Source organism: Pholis gunnellus (assembly GCF_910591455.1).
Source record: "Pholis gunnellus genome assembly, chromosome: 6".
Taxonomy (NCBI): Eukaryota; Metazoa; Chordata; class Actinopteri; order Perciformes; family Pholidae; genus Pholis; species Pholis gunnellus.
The window spans coordinates 6,192,598-6,207,546 of NC_136532.1; the positions used below are offsets into that span (position 1 = coordinate 6,192,598).

Consider the following 14,949-nt stretch of genomic DNA (forward strand, 5'->3'; position numbering starts at 1 on the left):
TGTGTGTAAATGCATTGACTTGGTTGGAGATAGGAGACACAGATGGAAGGCCAGAGTGAGAGAGATCGATATCTTTGTGGTGAGACGGTGGTGGTGGAGCTTCCCCTCTCATCTTTTACTGCTTCATACACTTCACCAGAAGAATGTAAATCAACCATCTATAATAAAATGATGAAAATCTATTTTCAGTCTCTACGGTAACTATTCTTTAATAAGCCTGTGGTGCCTATCTCTACAGCGGATGAAGGTCAAATTTACATTTCAGATATCACAGGAGAGTTCTGGGTCTGTTTATGTGCATTTAAGTTTGCTCTCTTGTATATTGATGCTACTGAAGTGAGTTTATGGGATCTACTGTGTGTGTGTGTGTGTGTGTGTGATGTGTGTGATGTGCATGATCATTCCTCTGGGCAGGCCATTAGGACACTAAAGGGTTTTTAAAAGGTAGGCTTGGCGCTGCCTGCTGACACAACAGTCAGTAAAGAGGCAGAGAGGATCCAGACGGTTTCCTCTCGGTCAGACACATCAGCAAGAACACCTCAATCTTCACCACACCCGGAGGGAGAGAGAAGCAGAAACGACACTGAAACGAGTGTAGAGGCATTCGTAAAGGAAGAAATTACTCATTATTGTTCACTCATGTAACACATTGATGATTCAACCTGCAGCCAAAAACTTTATTTAATATAGGTATTATTATTTATTAAGTCTTCTGATCTATGTAAAATTCCACCATGGAAACGTAATGTCACGATTAGGCTTTGCCTCTGTGTTCTGTGTGTCTTTGTGTTACTCCACTCTACCTGTCAGTCACTCCCTCAGCCTAATTCCCTTCACCTGCCTCTGATCATTAATCAAGCACGTCCCCCTCATCAGCACAACTCTTCTCACCTGTTCTTCCCTCTACATAAACTCCTGCCCCTCAGTCACTCCTTGCCAGATCCTTGTAATGTCAACCCGCCCGTTCGGCTCGTCCTGTTCCTGGTTTTCCAGTCTGCCTTCCCTGTCTCATTCCTGCTGGATTTTCCCCCCTCGTCTCTTGTCTGTTCTGTGGATCCCCTGCCGAGTCCTGTAAAGTCAGCTGTTGGATTATTGTTCATTAAATTACCTTCTTCACGCTACTCTGCCTGGTCTGCGTTTGAGTCCTCCATCATGCCCCGTGACACGTAATCTATTACACGTAAAGGGCATTCAAAATTCTACCTCAGTAAAAGTACTTGAGTAGTAGCAACAATATGAAGAACTACTAAAGTATTCAATTACAGCCTTTTGCATTTGAAAGATTGACAGACTGCATCTAATGAGACGATTCTCGATAGATTAAACGGTAGTTTGGGAGATCTATTTATTCATTTATTTTCTATCTTCTACCCCATGGTTTGTAATAGCTCTACTCCTGCTTCCATTTAGATTCACTTGCTGCAGTGCAACAACCGTTTTCCTTAAAAACTTCAATGCAAAAAAATTATAAAAGTAAAATAATCTTAACGTAACTGGAAACGCATCTTTTAAATAAAGTGTAAAATGTAGTTGAGTAAAGCCATATCAAACTTCAATGAGTAAATGTAAAGCTATGGTGTACTACTCCATCTTCTAGTATACATGAAGCGATGTGTTTAACGTTAGAGGGAACAGGGATTCCCATCATCAGCGATCTGAACAGAAACTATGTTCTACCACAGAGGAGAGGATTTTATAGACCTGAACACACTGTTCGACCACAAAGTGATTTCTGGGACATTTAGTGCAAACACCACAAAACTGCTCACTTATCCAAACTCCATGAAAACAAGACTACTGTGGATTTACCGCTTTGATAAGAAGAAGTATGTAGAGTGAAAAGAAATGAGAGACAACATGACAGAGTAATGGAGGGGGAATGAGTAGAGAAAAGAGTGAATGAAGAAACATATAACAACGCCGGATGGTGAAACCACTCAAACGCCTACCTGAGCGATGGTACCTGGCTGCGCTGTGGCCGCAGTGAGAGAGGCAGCTCGGCCGAGAGAGTCGCCTCCTGGCCTCCACGGAGAGAGCGGCCATCACAGCTCCCATTATGCAGCTGAACTACGACGGCAGCAGGGCTAACACTGGCTTTCAGGCTGCTCTGAAATACTTTGAATACCACCGGAGTTCCCTGGATTAGACCAAAGTCGAACAAGACAAGATCCAGACTTTAAAAAGACTTTAATAGGCGCGAACGCTCAGTCACGGAGATCAATGCTAACCGAATGCTTTAAACCCTAACTCTCAGAATCTCAGCTCAGTGCAAAGCTTGAAGGTCTGACTCTCGTGTGCCCAAAAAGGCGGCAGCTTGGCACTGTGCAAAAGGTGACAGGTGGGAGAGTTTTTCAGTGTGTGTGTGTGTGTTGGGGGGGGCGGGGTCAGGTGCCTTTGTCAGAGGCCACATTTGAAAATCTGTTTGAGTTTGTGACACCACAGGGAGAAGAGAGAGATGAAAAAGAGGACGGGGTCAAACATCACAGCAGAGCGTCCGACCTTTCACATCACACACCTCGGCGTTTCTTTTTCTTTTTTTGTATTAAGTCTGTCTGTCTCCCTTCCTCTCACCTGCTCGTGCTCCACAGAGAAGCCTGACAACTCCATGACACTGACTCACTCTCCCTGTTATACAAGCAAGCCTTCATTATCTCACTGAGGACAAATCTTCCTCAGTAAAATCTTCTATACATTATTTGTAATTTCATGTCACAGTATCGATACACTGGGAATTTTTTTGAAAAATCTATTAATGGAATCTTGTGAGTTTTTAGTTCAACAAAGAAAGTTATGTTTTGAGGAAGTTACTCCCGGACAAGGGAAAAGTCCGGCACATAAAACCATGTGCCGTTTTGAAACTATGTTTTTTTTTTTAGGAAACAAACAAACAAACAAGATATTGCATGTTTCGTTAGCTTCGTACAGAGCAACTCTAGCTGTCCCCCCCCCCCCCCCCGTTTCCAGTCTTTGTGCTAAGCTAAGCTAACCATCTGTAGTCCTATATTTGGTGAACAGATACGAGAATGATATCAATCTTCTCAGCTAGCTTTCGGAAATAAAAACAAAACGTCTGTTTCTTTAAGAAGCAGTTGATGCAGTTGAATTTTGGGAAGAAGAAGATGATCCATTTGCTTAAATGCATTAAAACGTCACAACCAAAAACTTTCCTTCTCCTCGATTCCACTCTCATATCTGTTCGGTAAATATGAAGCTACCAGCCGCTGGTTAGCTTAGCTTAGCACAAAGTCTGGAAACACTTACCCTGGCTCTGTTGAAAGGCGACTTCTAAATCTCACTTATCATATATAAGTATATATGTAGTGTATGTATCCAAACAGCTGACAGATTGTGTTATCTTTGGACAGAGCCAGACTAGCTGTTTCCCTGTTTCCGCAGTCTTAATGCTAAACTAAGCTACCCGGCTGAATGCTGTGGCCTCCTTAAATGGACAGATATGAGCGCATTGATTCTAATCTAACTCTTGGGAAGAAAGCGAGTATTTTCTGAAGTATAGAACTACTCCTTTAAGAAACCACAGTATTGTTGATTGTGTTTTCATGTAAAAAGTCTTTCCTTTGATTGTCACTGGTGATTCCATGCCGTGTTTACCGCTTGTGTGGAGAGATATCGTTACAGTTTGTGACAAATGGAAGAGAATGGAGTCTGTCTTTATATTCTGTTTGTAATTGACACTGGGGGGCGAAGACTCTGTTTTTAACAAACCACAATTTGCATTTACAGCAAATCCTCATGTTATGATGGAGTGTTTATTCCTGGATTAGACACTTAAAGGAGACTCCAGCGGTGTGTCTGAGAGTTTCACAGTGCAATCTGCAAAACAACTAATTACATTTCTTTCTTCTTTTTGTAATCAGAATGTGCAACTGCAACTCCTCTGCTACATTTAATAAATAATAAATATACACCTATAGGTTCATGGAAACAACTTTAACTTTAGAATTTTCCAAAAGGACAATTGGTTTGAATACATTTAGTATTCATCACATCAACACATAAAGGCAATACAGAATACATAAAAGCTTCTGTTACTTTTTTTTGGCACAAGGACAAATAAAAACTTTATTTTAATTTAGTTTCTATATCCCATTCATTACAATTTTTAGATTGAATGGCTCTTAGAAACCTTTAAATACTTTTTCTTTTAAACTGAATGATTTACAATAATCGCTTTTCTGTAGTTTCGTCTTCGTATCTAAATGTTTGATAAACACAAACAGTTGCTGATTATAGTGATTATTACCAGTGTAAAGGGTTAATTTGTGTAAATTATTCATAGGATTTATTTTAGTTTTAGGTTGTAGTTTAGTTCACATCTCCAGTATTTATCAATTTAGTAGCTGCATGAAACACAGCAAACAAGCTGTATTAGTTAGTTGCTGTGTTCTTAAAAAGTCAAATATTTTGTAAAAAACAACAGAACATATTCAGTTTATCACCATGAAACACAAAGAAATGAAGAAATATTCATATTTGAGAAGTTTGAATGAGCAAATGTATCAAACGATTACTGATGAGGATTAATTCTCTGTTCATCAGATATTCCATTAACTGTTTCAGCTCTAGTGCTTACCATCAAAAAAAAATCTGCCACTGTATATCTTTCCATCATACTGACACACACACACACACACACACACACACACACACGCTTAACTCACACACAATACCAATAATCTCAACAACCCGCATCAATAATAAATGTTTTAACTTTGATTTATTGTTGTTGAACAATGTGACTGTTTTCCTGATGAGATAAAACTGTTCATCACGTTGTTCTGTTCTGTTGCAAACAGCTGAAGTACAATAAAGAGCGAGAGAAAAGTATTTGTTAACAGGTAAGAAGTAAATTATCGGAATTTTTCAAGCAGACATTTACGATTTTTAGTTTCATGAATATATTTTTTTTTTCTGGATTTCATACTCTTCTATGATAGGAAACTGAATATCTTTGGGTTTTGGAGTGTTGGTTGGACAAAAAAAGCTGCATTGGACTCTGGACACTTGTAAATGTCATTTTTCACAATTCACTCATACTTAGATAACTGTTGGTTGTAATATCCCCTCTGTCCACCAGTGGACGTCAGACACCACGCAGCAGAGCAGAACAGCAGCTCACATGCATTCAGTGACACAATCAGAGAGGGGAAAAAGGAAATGGAACATAAGAGAATAGATCAAATTATTCAGACTAATACAATGTGTGAACTCACTCAGCTGCTGTGTGGTTTGTCACATCATCAGTTTCTGCGTTTCACAGGAAAATCATTAATCGGGAACAACCAATACGTGGATAAAACAAGTAGCCACAAAGAAACATGACTGCAGCATGTGCTTATCTGTGCCATGTAATAATGCACACAAGTGTAAATCTGCATGGCGAGGGCATGACATGTATTTCTTGATGCAATGCACGTACGGGGCGAGCTGATCAAACAGTGAGTCTGCAGGAGTCTAAACACACTGTAGATAACCGATTATCCCCGCCATGTCTTTTTAATGCTCACATGTTCTCGAACAACTGGTCCAAGGGCTAAAGATGAAAACTTTTCAAACTCTGTGCTGTAAGCACTGTGCTGATCAGCTGTCTCCGGTGTTTACAGACATTTTCAACACCTCACTGGAGACGTGCCACGTATACTAGCCTGCTTCAACACCTCCACCATCATCCCCGTCCCCAAAAAACCAAGGATCACAGGACTTAAGGACTACAGGGCCTTTTAAGCACCTTGACTCCACCTGCAAGTGGATCACAGACTTCCTGTCTGACAGGAAGCAGCACGTGAAGCTGGGTAAACATGTCTCAGCCTCCCGGACCATCAGCACCGGTTCCCCCCAAGGCTGCGTTCTTTCCCCTCTGCTCTTCCTCCTGTACACCAACAGCTGCACCTCCAGTCACCAGTCTGTCAAGCTCCTGAAGTTTGCGGATGACACCGCTCTCATTGGACTCATCTCTGGTGGGTCTCTGGTGGGTCAGTCTCCTACCTGTAGGAGACTGACCATCTGGTGACCTGGAGCAGACTGAACAACTTGGAGCTCAACACTCTAACGACAGTGGAGATGGTTGTGGATTTCCTGCCTCTATCACCCTGTGTGACTCCCCCGTCAACGCTGTGGAGTCCTTCCGCTTCCTGGACTCCACCAGGACCTCAAGTGGGACCCTAACATCAGCTCCATCACAAAGAGAGCTGGATGTACTTCCTGAAGGCAGGTGAAGAAAATCAACCTGCTGAAGACAATGATGGTACAGTTCTACACAGCCATCGTTGAGTCCATCCTCTGCTCCTCCATCTCTGTCTGGAACGCTGCAGCCACTGCACAGCGTATCAATCGCTCTGCTGAGATGCAATGTGCTGTCCGTCCACCACCTGGTCACCTACAGGACCCTGAGGCGGGCAAGATGGATTGTAGCAGACCCCTCTCACCCCGGACACAAACTCTTTCAGTCCCTTCCCTCTGAAATGAGGCTGCGGTCCATCAGGACCAAAAACAGTTTCTTCCCGTCTGCAGTTGGGCTCATTAACAAAGCCTGGGACCCCCACTGACTCTGACACTTACATCCTCGGGACAATTACTAACAGTTACACATCCTTGCACAACTCTGCTCTTTAAATACACACTTTAATAACATACTTGTTTTAATGTACTCTGTATTTGTTTATCATATTTTACTGTACATTTTCCTGTTATCTATTTTTAAATGATGTCTTTTACTATTGCAGTATGTTCAATGTTACGCACCAATCACCAAGCCAAATTCCTTGTATGTGTAACATACTTGGCAATAAACCATTTCTGATTCTGTTCACACCATAGACATTTGAATGTGCTGTGTGGCCTCTCCACTAAAACTCTCTATCAGAGCAGCAGAAATGTAACATTGGTCATCAGGGGAAAAGATGGCAGCTCTTCCACTCTTTTCTCACTGCTGCTATCCCTGCCCTTCAACCGCTTGATATGTTCCAATTAAAACCAAGACCCGTCGCACTTTCATATGAGATAAATCTCCTTTTCATAAAACCCCATCAGCCCTGCAGGTTCAAAGTCAACCTTAGCTGTGTAATTAAAACTTAATTCTTAATCAAAGCTTATTTTTTTTCTCCCCTCCCTTCCTTTGCCCTGGTTGTTACTTTATTAATCTCATTTCTCTTTACACCCAGACATCTCTCTGAGCCTGGATCAGTGGAGACCTAAACCCCCTTCAGAACTCCACGATGGAGATTCAAACTGGCGACTCTCCCTAAAGAGGACGTGTAAACACTGCACCCCGAGGTGCCTGTCTGTACCGACTTTAGGTGATCAACATTTAAAAAAAAAAAAAAAAGTCAAGGCAGGAATGAGAGGAAACAGTGAGGATGAGGAGAGAGAAGATACCAAGTGATGATTCAGCCGGCGGTGGCTTGATGAGGCGACGTGCTCGCTGGATGGAAGGACGCAGGAGGAGGACAGAGGATAGACTTACATCTAATCAATGATGAACGGAAGGACATACAGACTAACTCAAGGAGGACGAACTGAGGAAAAGATGAGAATATAAATGAGATGAAAATAAAAATAGTATTTAGGGAAAGGAAGACACTTATCAGAACAAACCTAATAAAAGTTTACTAGACAACGCTCCGACAGAAATAAATAATAAAATACTAATAATTAAAAAATGATGAAGCGCCTCTTGAATATGAAACCAAACAATTCAAGGCACACTGTTTCCTGCAAAACAATACAAATTCTTTATTTTATTGAAAAACAAGAACAACGAAAATCAACAGCATTTTCCTGCAGCTGATCCCAGGTGCAACTCGTTTTAACTACTTTGTATAGTTTGGTAGTTTAGTCCGGGGTTTCCCAACCTAGGGGACGGGGCCCCTCCAAAGGGCAACACGATAAACCTGAGGGTTTGAGAGAAGTACCGTGTCTTTGGTCTAACTGCTAACAACTCATAGAAATGTTAAACGTGACAATGAGACCCAACTAGACACTACCTTTTTTGTAAGGAGTTATGTACTGTATTTCACAAGCTTAACATGTGTATAGTGGAAGTAGAAAGTAATGCTGTAAAGTGTCGTCAAACAAACATCAGTCAAAGATGTAAAGCTGGAATGCAAAGTTATACAAGCAATGGGCTCGAAGTCGTTGCGTAATACATTTCATTCAATCGTGCCAAAACACAAAGGTAATCACCAATTTGTCTGCTCGCTTAGCAGCTGGTTTCGTTAGCTGTTAGCTGTTAAGCTAGCACACCGTCCAACAAAACAATAAAAGTGAGCCGCGAGCAGCGGCCGAAGGGTACTAAGCGGTGTGTGCACAGGTAGTTCCGTTAGCTGTTAGAGGAACACACACACCGTCCAAAACATGAACAGTCTGCAAACTGTTTCCGCCCCACTGTGTCTCTTACTGCAGAAGAGCGGCTCGGGGCCGGCCATGCACTCAGCTGTGTTATGAATAGCGGACCCTACCGATAAGGGGCTGGTGAAGAGTGAGTGAGGAGTAAGCGGGCAGCCAATGACAGTATCAAATTGTCAAAACACCTGTAATTGTCAAAGTGTGAGTCACCGCAGCCACAAGAAGTCCTTGAGTATCAGCTCTAACTAGCCACGCAAAATATTATGCAGTTTGCAGCAGCAGAATGAGAGACTAGCCGTGGACGGACACAGAGGTGCACACTCACTCAGTCACAGATACACACACGAACAAACACATATAACCTATCCACCAGGCAATGACCCATTCAAGGTTATCAACATCTGTCAAACAGGTACAGGAGGAGGTACAATTTTTAGTTTTCTACTGAACTACTGCAAGTTTTTTCATTGTTAGGTTGTTGTCTTTTTCTTTAGCATTTTGTGACAAATTTTCTGTTCACTGTTTGTGACATGAAGGATCAAAGGTGACTTTTCTGTTTACAGCACACAAATGCTTATATTCTTTTTCTCCGAACTACAGTATTTTATTGACTTTTCCCAGTAAACCTTTACTGTTGAAATTGGAATCTAAAAAGCTGTGGGTGATAAACAATAGCCTTCAACACAAAGAAACTCCTCCATCCATACTGTAAGCAGTCAGAGTCAACAACAAAGTAGAAGAAAAAAGAGATTTCTATACAAGGAACATCTCCAGGGATGACTGCTGTGGTGAAAAAACATGTAAACATTTTGACGATGAAACAACTCTTCTTTTTTGGCCGTATTGGCTAATTTACAGACACAATAACTAGGATCACTAGTGTGAATGAAAAGTGTTGGATGAGTTACTACCATGTGCAGACCTACAATAGATTTGCGATGGCCCATAAAACAGTTGTGACGACTGCACATACAGTTTAGGGAATGTCAAGACTGTTTAAAAAAATGAGCCAACGCGATCGACAGGAAATAGTCAGTGCGGTTCCTTTAGCTATGATTCAACATTCAATGACTGAACATTGTCCCAAACAACAATGAAAACACACAAACATATAGATTTACTTGAAACCGTATAATAACAGTAAATAAACAGTTTTGTTTCTTTTGTAACACAGCTTCTATCAAACACAGCTATTTAACTTGAGTTTTCAGAAGCAGAAAGAACAACCGGCTGCAGATTAAAGGAGCAACAATACCTTGAACTAGCGTCCCAGTGATGAAGCCAAAGAGGCAGCGCAGCAGCTTGGTGATCTCCTTTTCACACTCTGCCTTGCATGCATTCATCCTCTGCACTTTCACCACCTGGATCACCAGCATCAAAGTTCGTAAAATTAAAAATAAAAAACTGGAAAAATATAGGAGTCTCGCAAGATAAAATCTGTCAAAACTCCCCCCCCCCAAAAGAAACCCGCTTTATGTTCAGTCACTATAATGGACACATTTTAAAGTGAAAAACAAAAAAACTTGCAGAAGAAGCGAGTAGGATACTCTCCCAGAGGATGTTTCCTTGATCTGAAGTTCCCTTTTTAAAGCCCTTTTTTAAACCGGTGCCCCAGTTTGCTTACAGGTGATGTTCACTCCCTCCTCCTCCTCCTCCTCCTCCTCCTCTTCGTCTTCTCTCCTCTTTCACTTGTTTCTTTCCTCTACCCTTGCCGCCTCAGGAGGAGGAGGAGGACGAGGTGAACTGAATCACATGATGTTGGGTCCATTCGGACTGTCGTTTCGTATGGCCGACTCTGACAAACCACAACACTGACACCAGCTGACCCTCCTCCTGTTTCACCCTTCATCAGCGCCGCGTGGTCACCGCGCTCAAGTTCATCTCGCTTTCTCTGACAGACAGAACACAGAGCAGAGCAGAGAGGAGAAGGAGCCGGCGCAGACATATTTGACAGATCAGTGAAGACACCTAATCTCACTTCCCTCCCTCCTTCCTTTGTCTCACCATCCATATCTAATCCCACTCATATTACACTTGTCATATCACAGTCATTCATATTGCCCCTCTTTGTCACTCACTCCCCCCATTTGGCCTCATTATCTGACTCTTCTTCTGTGGCGTGGGGGCTACTTTTAAATCAGAGATTGAATTTTGTGCTGAGTGTAATTTCTCACTATGAAATGAATAACTTCACCTCTCTATCTAGAACAGATAGCACCAGAGCGGGGCTGTATGCTTGAAAGCCTCTGGGTTAGAAGGGAAATCACTCCTTACTGAAACCATGAGTCCTTGGATAATTCATTAAATAATAATAATTATAGTCATTTGTTTAAATAATTATTGGTTCCACCTTCTACGTTGTAAAGACAGTTTTTATATCACTGTTAATTGCATATCTTTGGGCTTTAAAGACGACACCTTGGGCTCAGCTAAAATAAAGATAAAAAGCAGAAATAATGATTTGGTCAAAACACACAAATAGAATTACAAATTGGTGTGAGGTTGATCTTTAATATATTTAATGCCACAGGGACCAGCTTGACCACCAAATGCTGCAACTGAGAGTGATAAAAGCAGAGAGCAGAGAAGTCAAAGTAGATCAATATAATAGCACTACCGTGCAAAATGCATACTTAACCAATGGAACTATTATAGAAAGAGATCAGGCTTTAAAGATTCTCAGATCACGAGTCCACATTCCACCAACGCACCCCCATCTCCCTAAGAGACTTAGGACGATGGCCGACAGAAAGACTTCTGATTACATTCTCTTTTTTTTCATTTAACTTATAAATGATGTATTTTTGTCAATGTTATCTCCTTAAATGATGGTGTGAATGTTGTTCCACTGCCAGGATTATAGTTTTGGTGAAGGAATTCAAAAGCCCTTTCTTCTTCCTCTCTCCCTAAAACTGACCACGTATCGCTACGGTCCATCTCATGCCCTCCTTCTCACTCATTAGTGCCATTAATTTATCTACTGTCACTGTCCAATAAAGGTGTTAAACAACACCAACAAAATGAAACTGAATCTATAATATCAGAATTATACAAACACATTATAGGTCATTTGAATGTAGTTGAAGAATGTAAAATCCTCCAGCCATTAAACCCCAAAAACAACAGCAAGGACATCACTTCCGTGTTCTCAGTAAAAAAAAAAAATGTCCGATTACTATAAAAAGAATCATTAGTTGCACAGCAGGTCAGAGTAGCATCCATGTCTGGCCTGACCTGCACACTTCTGTTATCAGCACCAGCATCCTCTCTGCCTATTTCACTCTCCACAGATCCTCAGCTGTAGTGCTTCCTGTCCAGCTGTCTCCACCTCTCCACATCTGAACCACATCACAGCTACGGCTCCGACCCCACCACCACCTGCACCCCAGCCCTGTCTGATACACATCTCCATCTCTGTGCAGTTATTTTTAGCTGCTGGCCATTACCGAGGTGAGGGCTTGCCCACCGATAATACTCCTCCCCCGTCATCGCTGAGATGAAATAGATCCCATCACAGCCCTGCTTTCCTTTCTCCCTCTGTAGCTGTTGCTCCTGTTTCACCCACACAAAGAGCTCTTTCACTGATGTTGCAACCAAAGAGAGAATAAAACCCCCTGAAAGATAATCTGAATCTGTTAAAGACTGATTCTATGTGTTAATCGCATATGCAACAAAGAGCAGCCTCCTGACCCCAACACCCTGCGGTGGAATGTAACTAAGTATTGTACTTGTAATCAAGTACAATACTTAGTGACATGGAATTTGAATTGTTTTTTCTTATAAATTAAAGAATGAAGTGTTCCTTTGTGGGCTGAGAGAATTATTCTACTTCTTAAACTAAATGAACTATTTAAAAAGCCTCTTGGATGAGCTGGAAAATGCATCGTCACAAAGCTTCTGAGCTCATGAAAATTTGCCTTTTTAGAGAAACGAGGTTCTCACATGGACATATGATGATCTTTCAGAATGTGATGCATTGCTAAGCTGCACAACAGTTTATCAAGAGTTAAAATGGGATTCACACATGAATGCAGAAGTAATATTAATTCAAACATCATATATGTTAAAACGCTGTACATTTTCCTGATAATACTGACAAACTTTTGCTTGAGTAAGGTTTTGAATGCAGGACTTTTACACAGTATTAGTACGCATGAAGCTGCTGCCAAAACATTTTTCTCAGCATCTCATTTTCAGCCCTCAAGAAAACCTGATCCGAGCAGCTGGCAGCAGCGTTTCCAGATTGGAAAAAACTCCTTCAAACTTTCAAAAACGTAACGAGCGGTCCCTTGTTGCCACTTGGGGACGCTAAAGTGCAAAGTTTGTTGGTGAAGCTGCAAGGAAAAACATGACGGCACTTAGTGAAGTGCTACTGATGGAGCCAAGGGAGGAAGAGGAGAAGAGACCTGATAAAAGTGTGTGATAAACGGGATTAGGTGATAAGCCACAAGGGCAGGTCTTAGACAGCTGGATGTAGCTCTCTCATTTCAGTGACCTATAGAGCGCCATTACATGGGAGCTGCCTCAGACCTATAGATGGGTCACAATGACACATGTCCGCCTCAGTTGGTTTAAAAGACATAATGTGCAGGATTTAGACTGTGTTCTGGCAACAGAGTTTGAATGATGTGTTTACAAAGAGTCCTGTATAGTATGGCTTTTATTAAAACTATATATAGCCAGAGGTAATGTTCGCATTTGAATAAATGTGGCCTTTAAACGCTCAAAACTGTCTCAAGAACCAGAAAAAATGGTCTGTTTTTATGTTAGGAGGAGAACACAGCAGGTAGGAAAGGAAAACCGTAGGCAGGGATAAAAGCAAGATGTAGGAAATGAGATAAGGAGGTAGAGAGGGAAAAGAGATGGCAGGAAGGTATAGGTAAATATAGGGAAGGACACAAGGAGGTAATGCAGGTAAGAAAGAGGGAGGGGAGCACAGAAACATGGAGAGTGAAGGAAAAGAAGAGGAGCAAATGGGGAGGAATAAGTAGCGAAGGGGACAAAGGAAGGACAAGAAGATGTAAGGAAAAAATCAATGAGGTAGTAATAGACAAGAGGAGGCGGGGATGTACAGAAAGAAGAAGGAAAAGAAACATGGAGATTAATGAGGGAAATCAGGAAAAAATATAAGGAAGAAGTATAGGGAAGGGGATAAGTAGATAAGGAAAGAAAGTGGTAGGCAGGAAAAGACAAGAAGGCATAGGGGAGGAGACAAGTAGGTGTTAAAGAAAAGGAGAGGAGGCATAGATGGAAAGAAAGACGTTGGAAAGGAGAAGGGGCCAAGTAAGAAGGAAAGGGAGGGCAGGAAAGGACATGAAAAAGTAAGGAAGGAGACAAGAAGGTCATGAAAAAAGGAAGAAGGAAAGGAAAGATGGAGTTTCTGAAACAACGCTTTGTCTAGCTCTAAAGCAAAAGCTGTTTTGTGTCATAACTCATCAGTAAAATGATGAGAAGAGGCTGAAAAACATTTGGTAATGACTCCGACCGTGGACGATGCTGAGTGCTTTGAAGATAAAGGGACCACTTCAGAAACACGTCCTAACTTTACTTTACCTGCAGGCAGGAGATTAATTGTGCACGATTACAGCTGAACCACTGGGTGGAGCACTGAGACTAAAACAGCATACTGCATTAGGGAAGGTAAGGTAAGGTAAGGGGGGGGGAACACATCCACCCCAGCACTCGTGTGCAAAAAACGGCCATGGGGCAGTTAAATAGAGGCACAGAGGAGGTGACGGGGTGCGTCAGAGTATTTCAGGTCTACGTAGAGAACATTGATGGCGAACTGAGGGTGTAGTAGAGACGTTTGACAAATGAGCGTGTGCAGCTAAATGATCTCTGGGTACCTGAGTCTGAGGTCACCTGCCCGGCACAATGAGTCAGCCGGGCCCCACAGGGACCCGAGGAGGCCAGCAGAGGTCCATCCAGTCAATTCAGCGATCAATTCAAACACTGTGAGTCAGACTTGTTGTGCATTCACCACATCGTAGGGCTCACCAACACATCACATTGGTTTCTCCCCATTCTCTCTCTCTCTCTCTCTCTCTCTCTCTCTCTCTCTCACCTTTGTCCTGTGGCTGTGTGCTGGCGATGATCCATTTAACCAGGCAGCACTTCATCAGAGCTTTCCGAGAGAAACGCGGCTTCTGCCACTTCCCAGAATCCTTCACTCTGCCCGGCGCAGGCTCCACGCCGTTCGCATCTCCCAGCAGGCTGCCATCGACCACCTTGCCATCCGCCTGGAGGACGGGGGAGGAGGGTGAGGGAGAGAGAGAGAGAGAGAGAGAGTTCAGGTCGATGTGGAAATGAAACAAACCAGGATGAGATCTTTAAATTAAACAGGAGATGTGATTCGCCTCTGATCTGGAGGTGTTTCAGGAACACTTTAAAGAGGTTCAGCAAGAGTTCGGTTGCGCACATCTTATGAGACTTTGTGAGAGTTTTCATTAACTGAGTTTTTGGACAGCTTGCATCCAAATCTACTGCTCGCTATAGCTCCACTTTCTAAATGTACTTTAGTGCAATAAAGCTCTTTTATATGACCTGACAGACGGACAGACGGATGGAGAGACAGTAAAGATCAGCTAG

General features: G+C 42.2%; 1 protein-coding gene across 1 annotated transcript in view; it reads right to left on the reverse strand.

Moving 5' to 3' along the window:
* kcnip3b (Kv channel interacting protein 3b, calsenilin) overlaps positions 1-14,495 on the reverse strand; it is a gene marked incomplete at its 5' end in the record, with an annotated part of 29,845 nt that extends 15,350 nt beyond the window's left edge. Inside the window, one exon of the mRNA XM_079161391.1 lies at positions 14,426-14,495. Coding sequence (XP_079017517.1) covers positions 14,426-14,480 — 55 coding nt within the window. The remainder of the gene's footprint in view (positions 1-14,425) is intronic.
* Between the last annotated feature and the right edge of the window lie 454 nt (positions 14,496-14,949).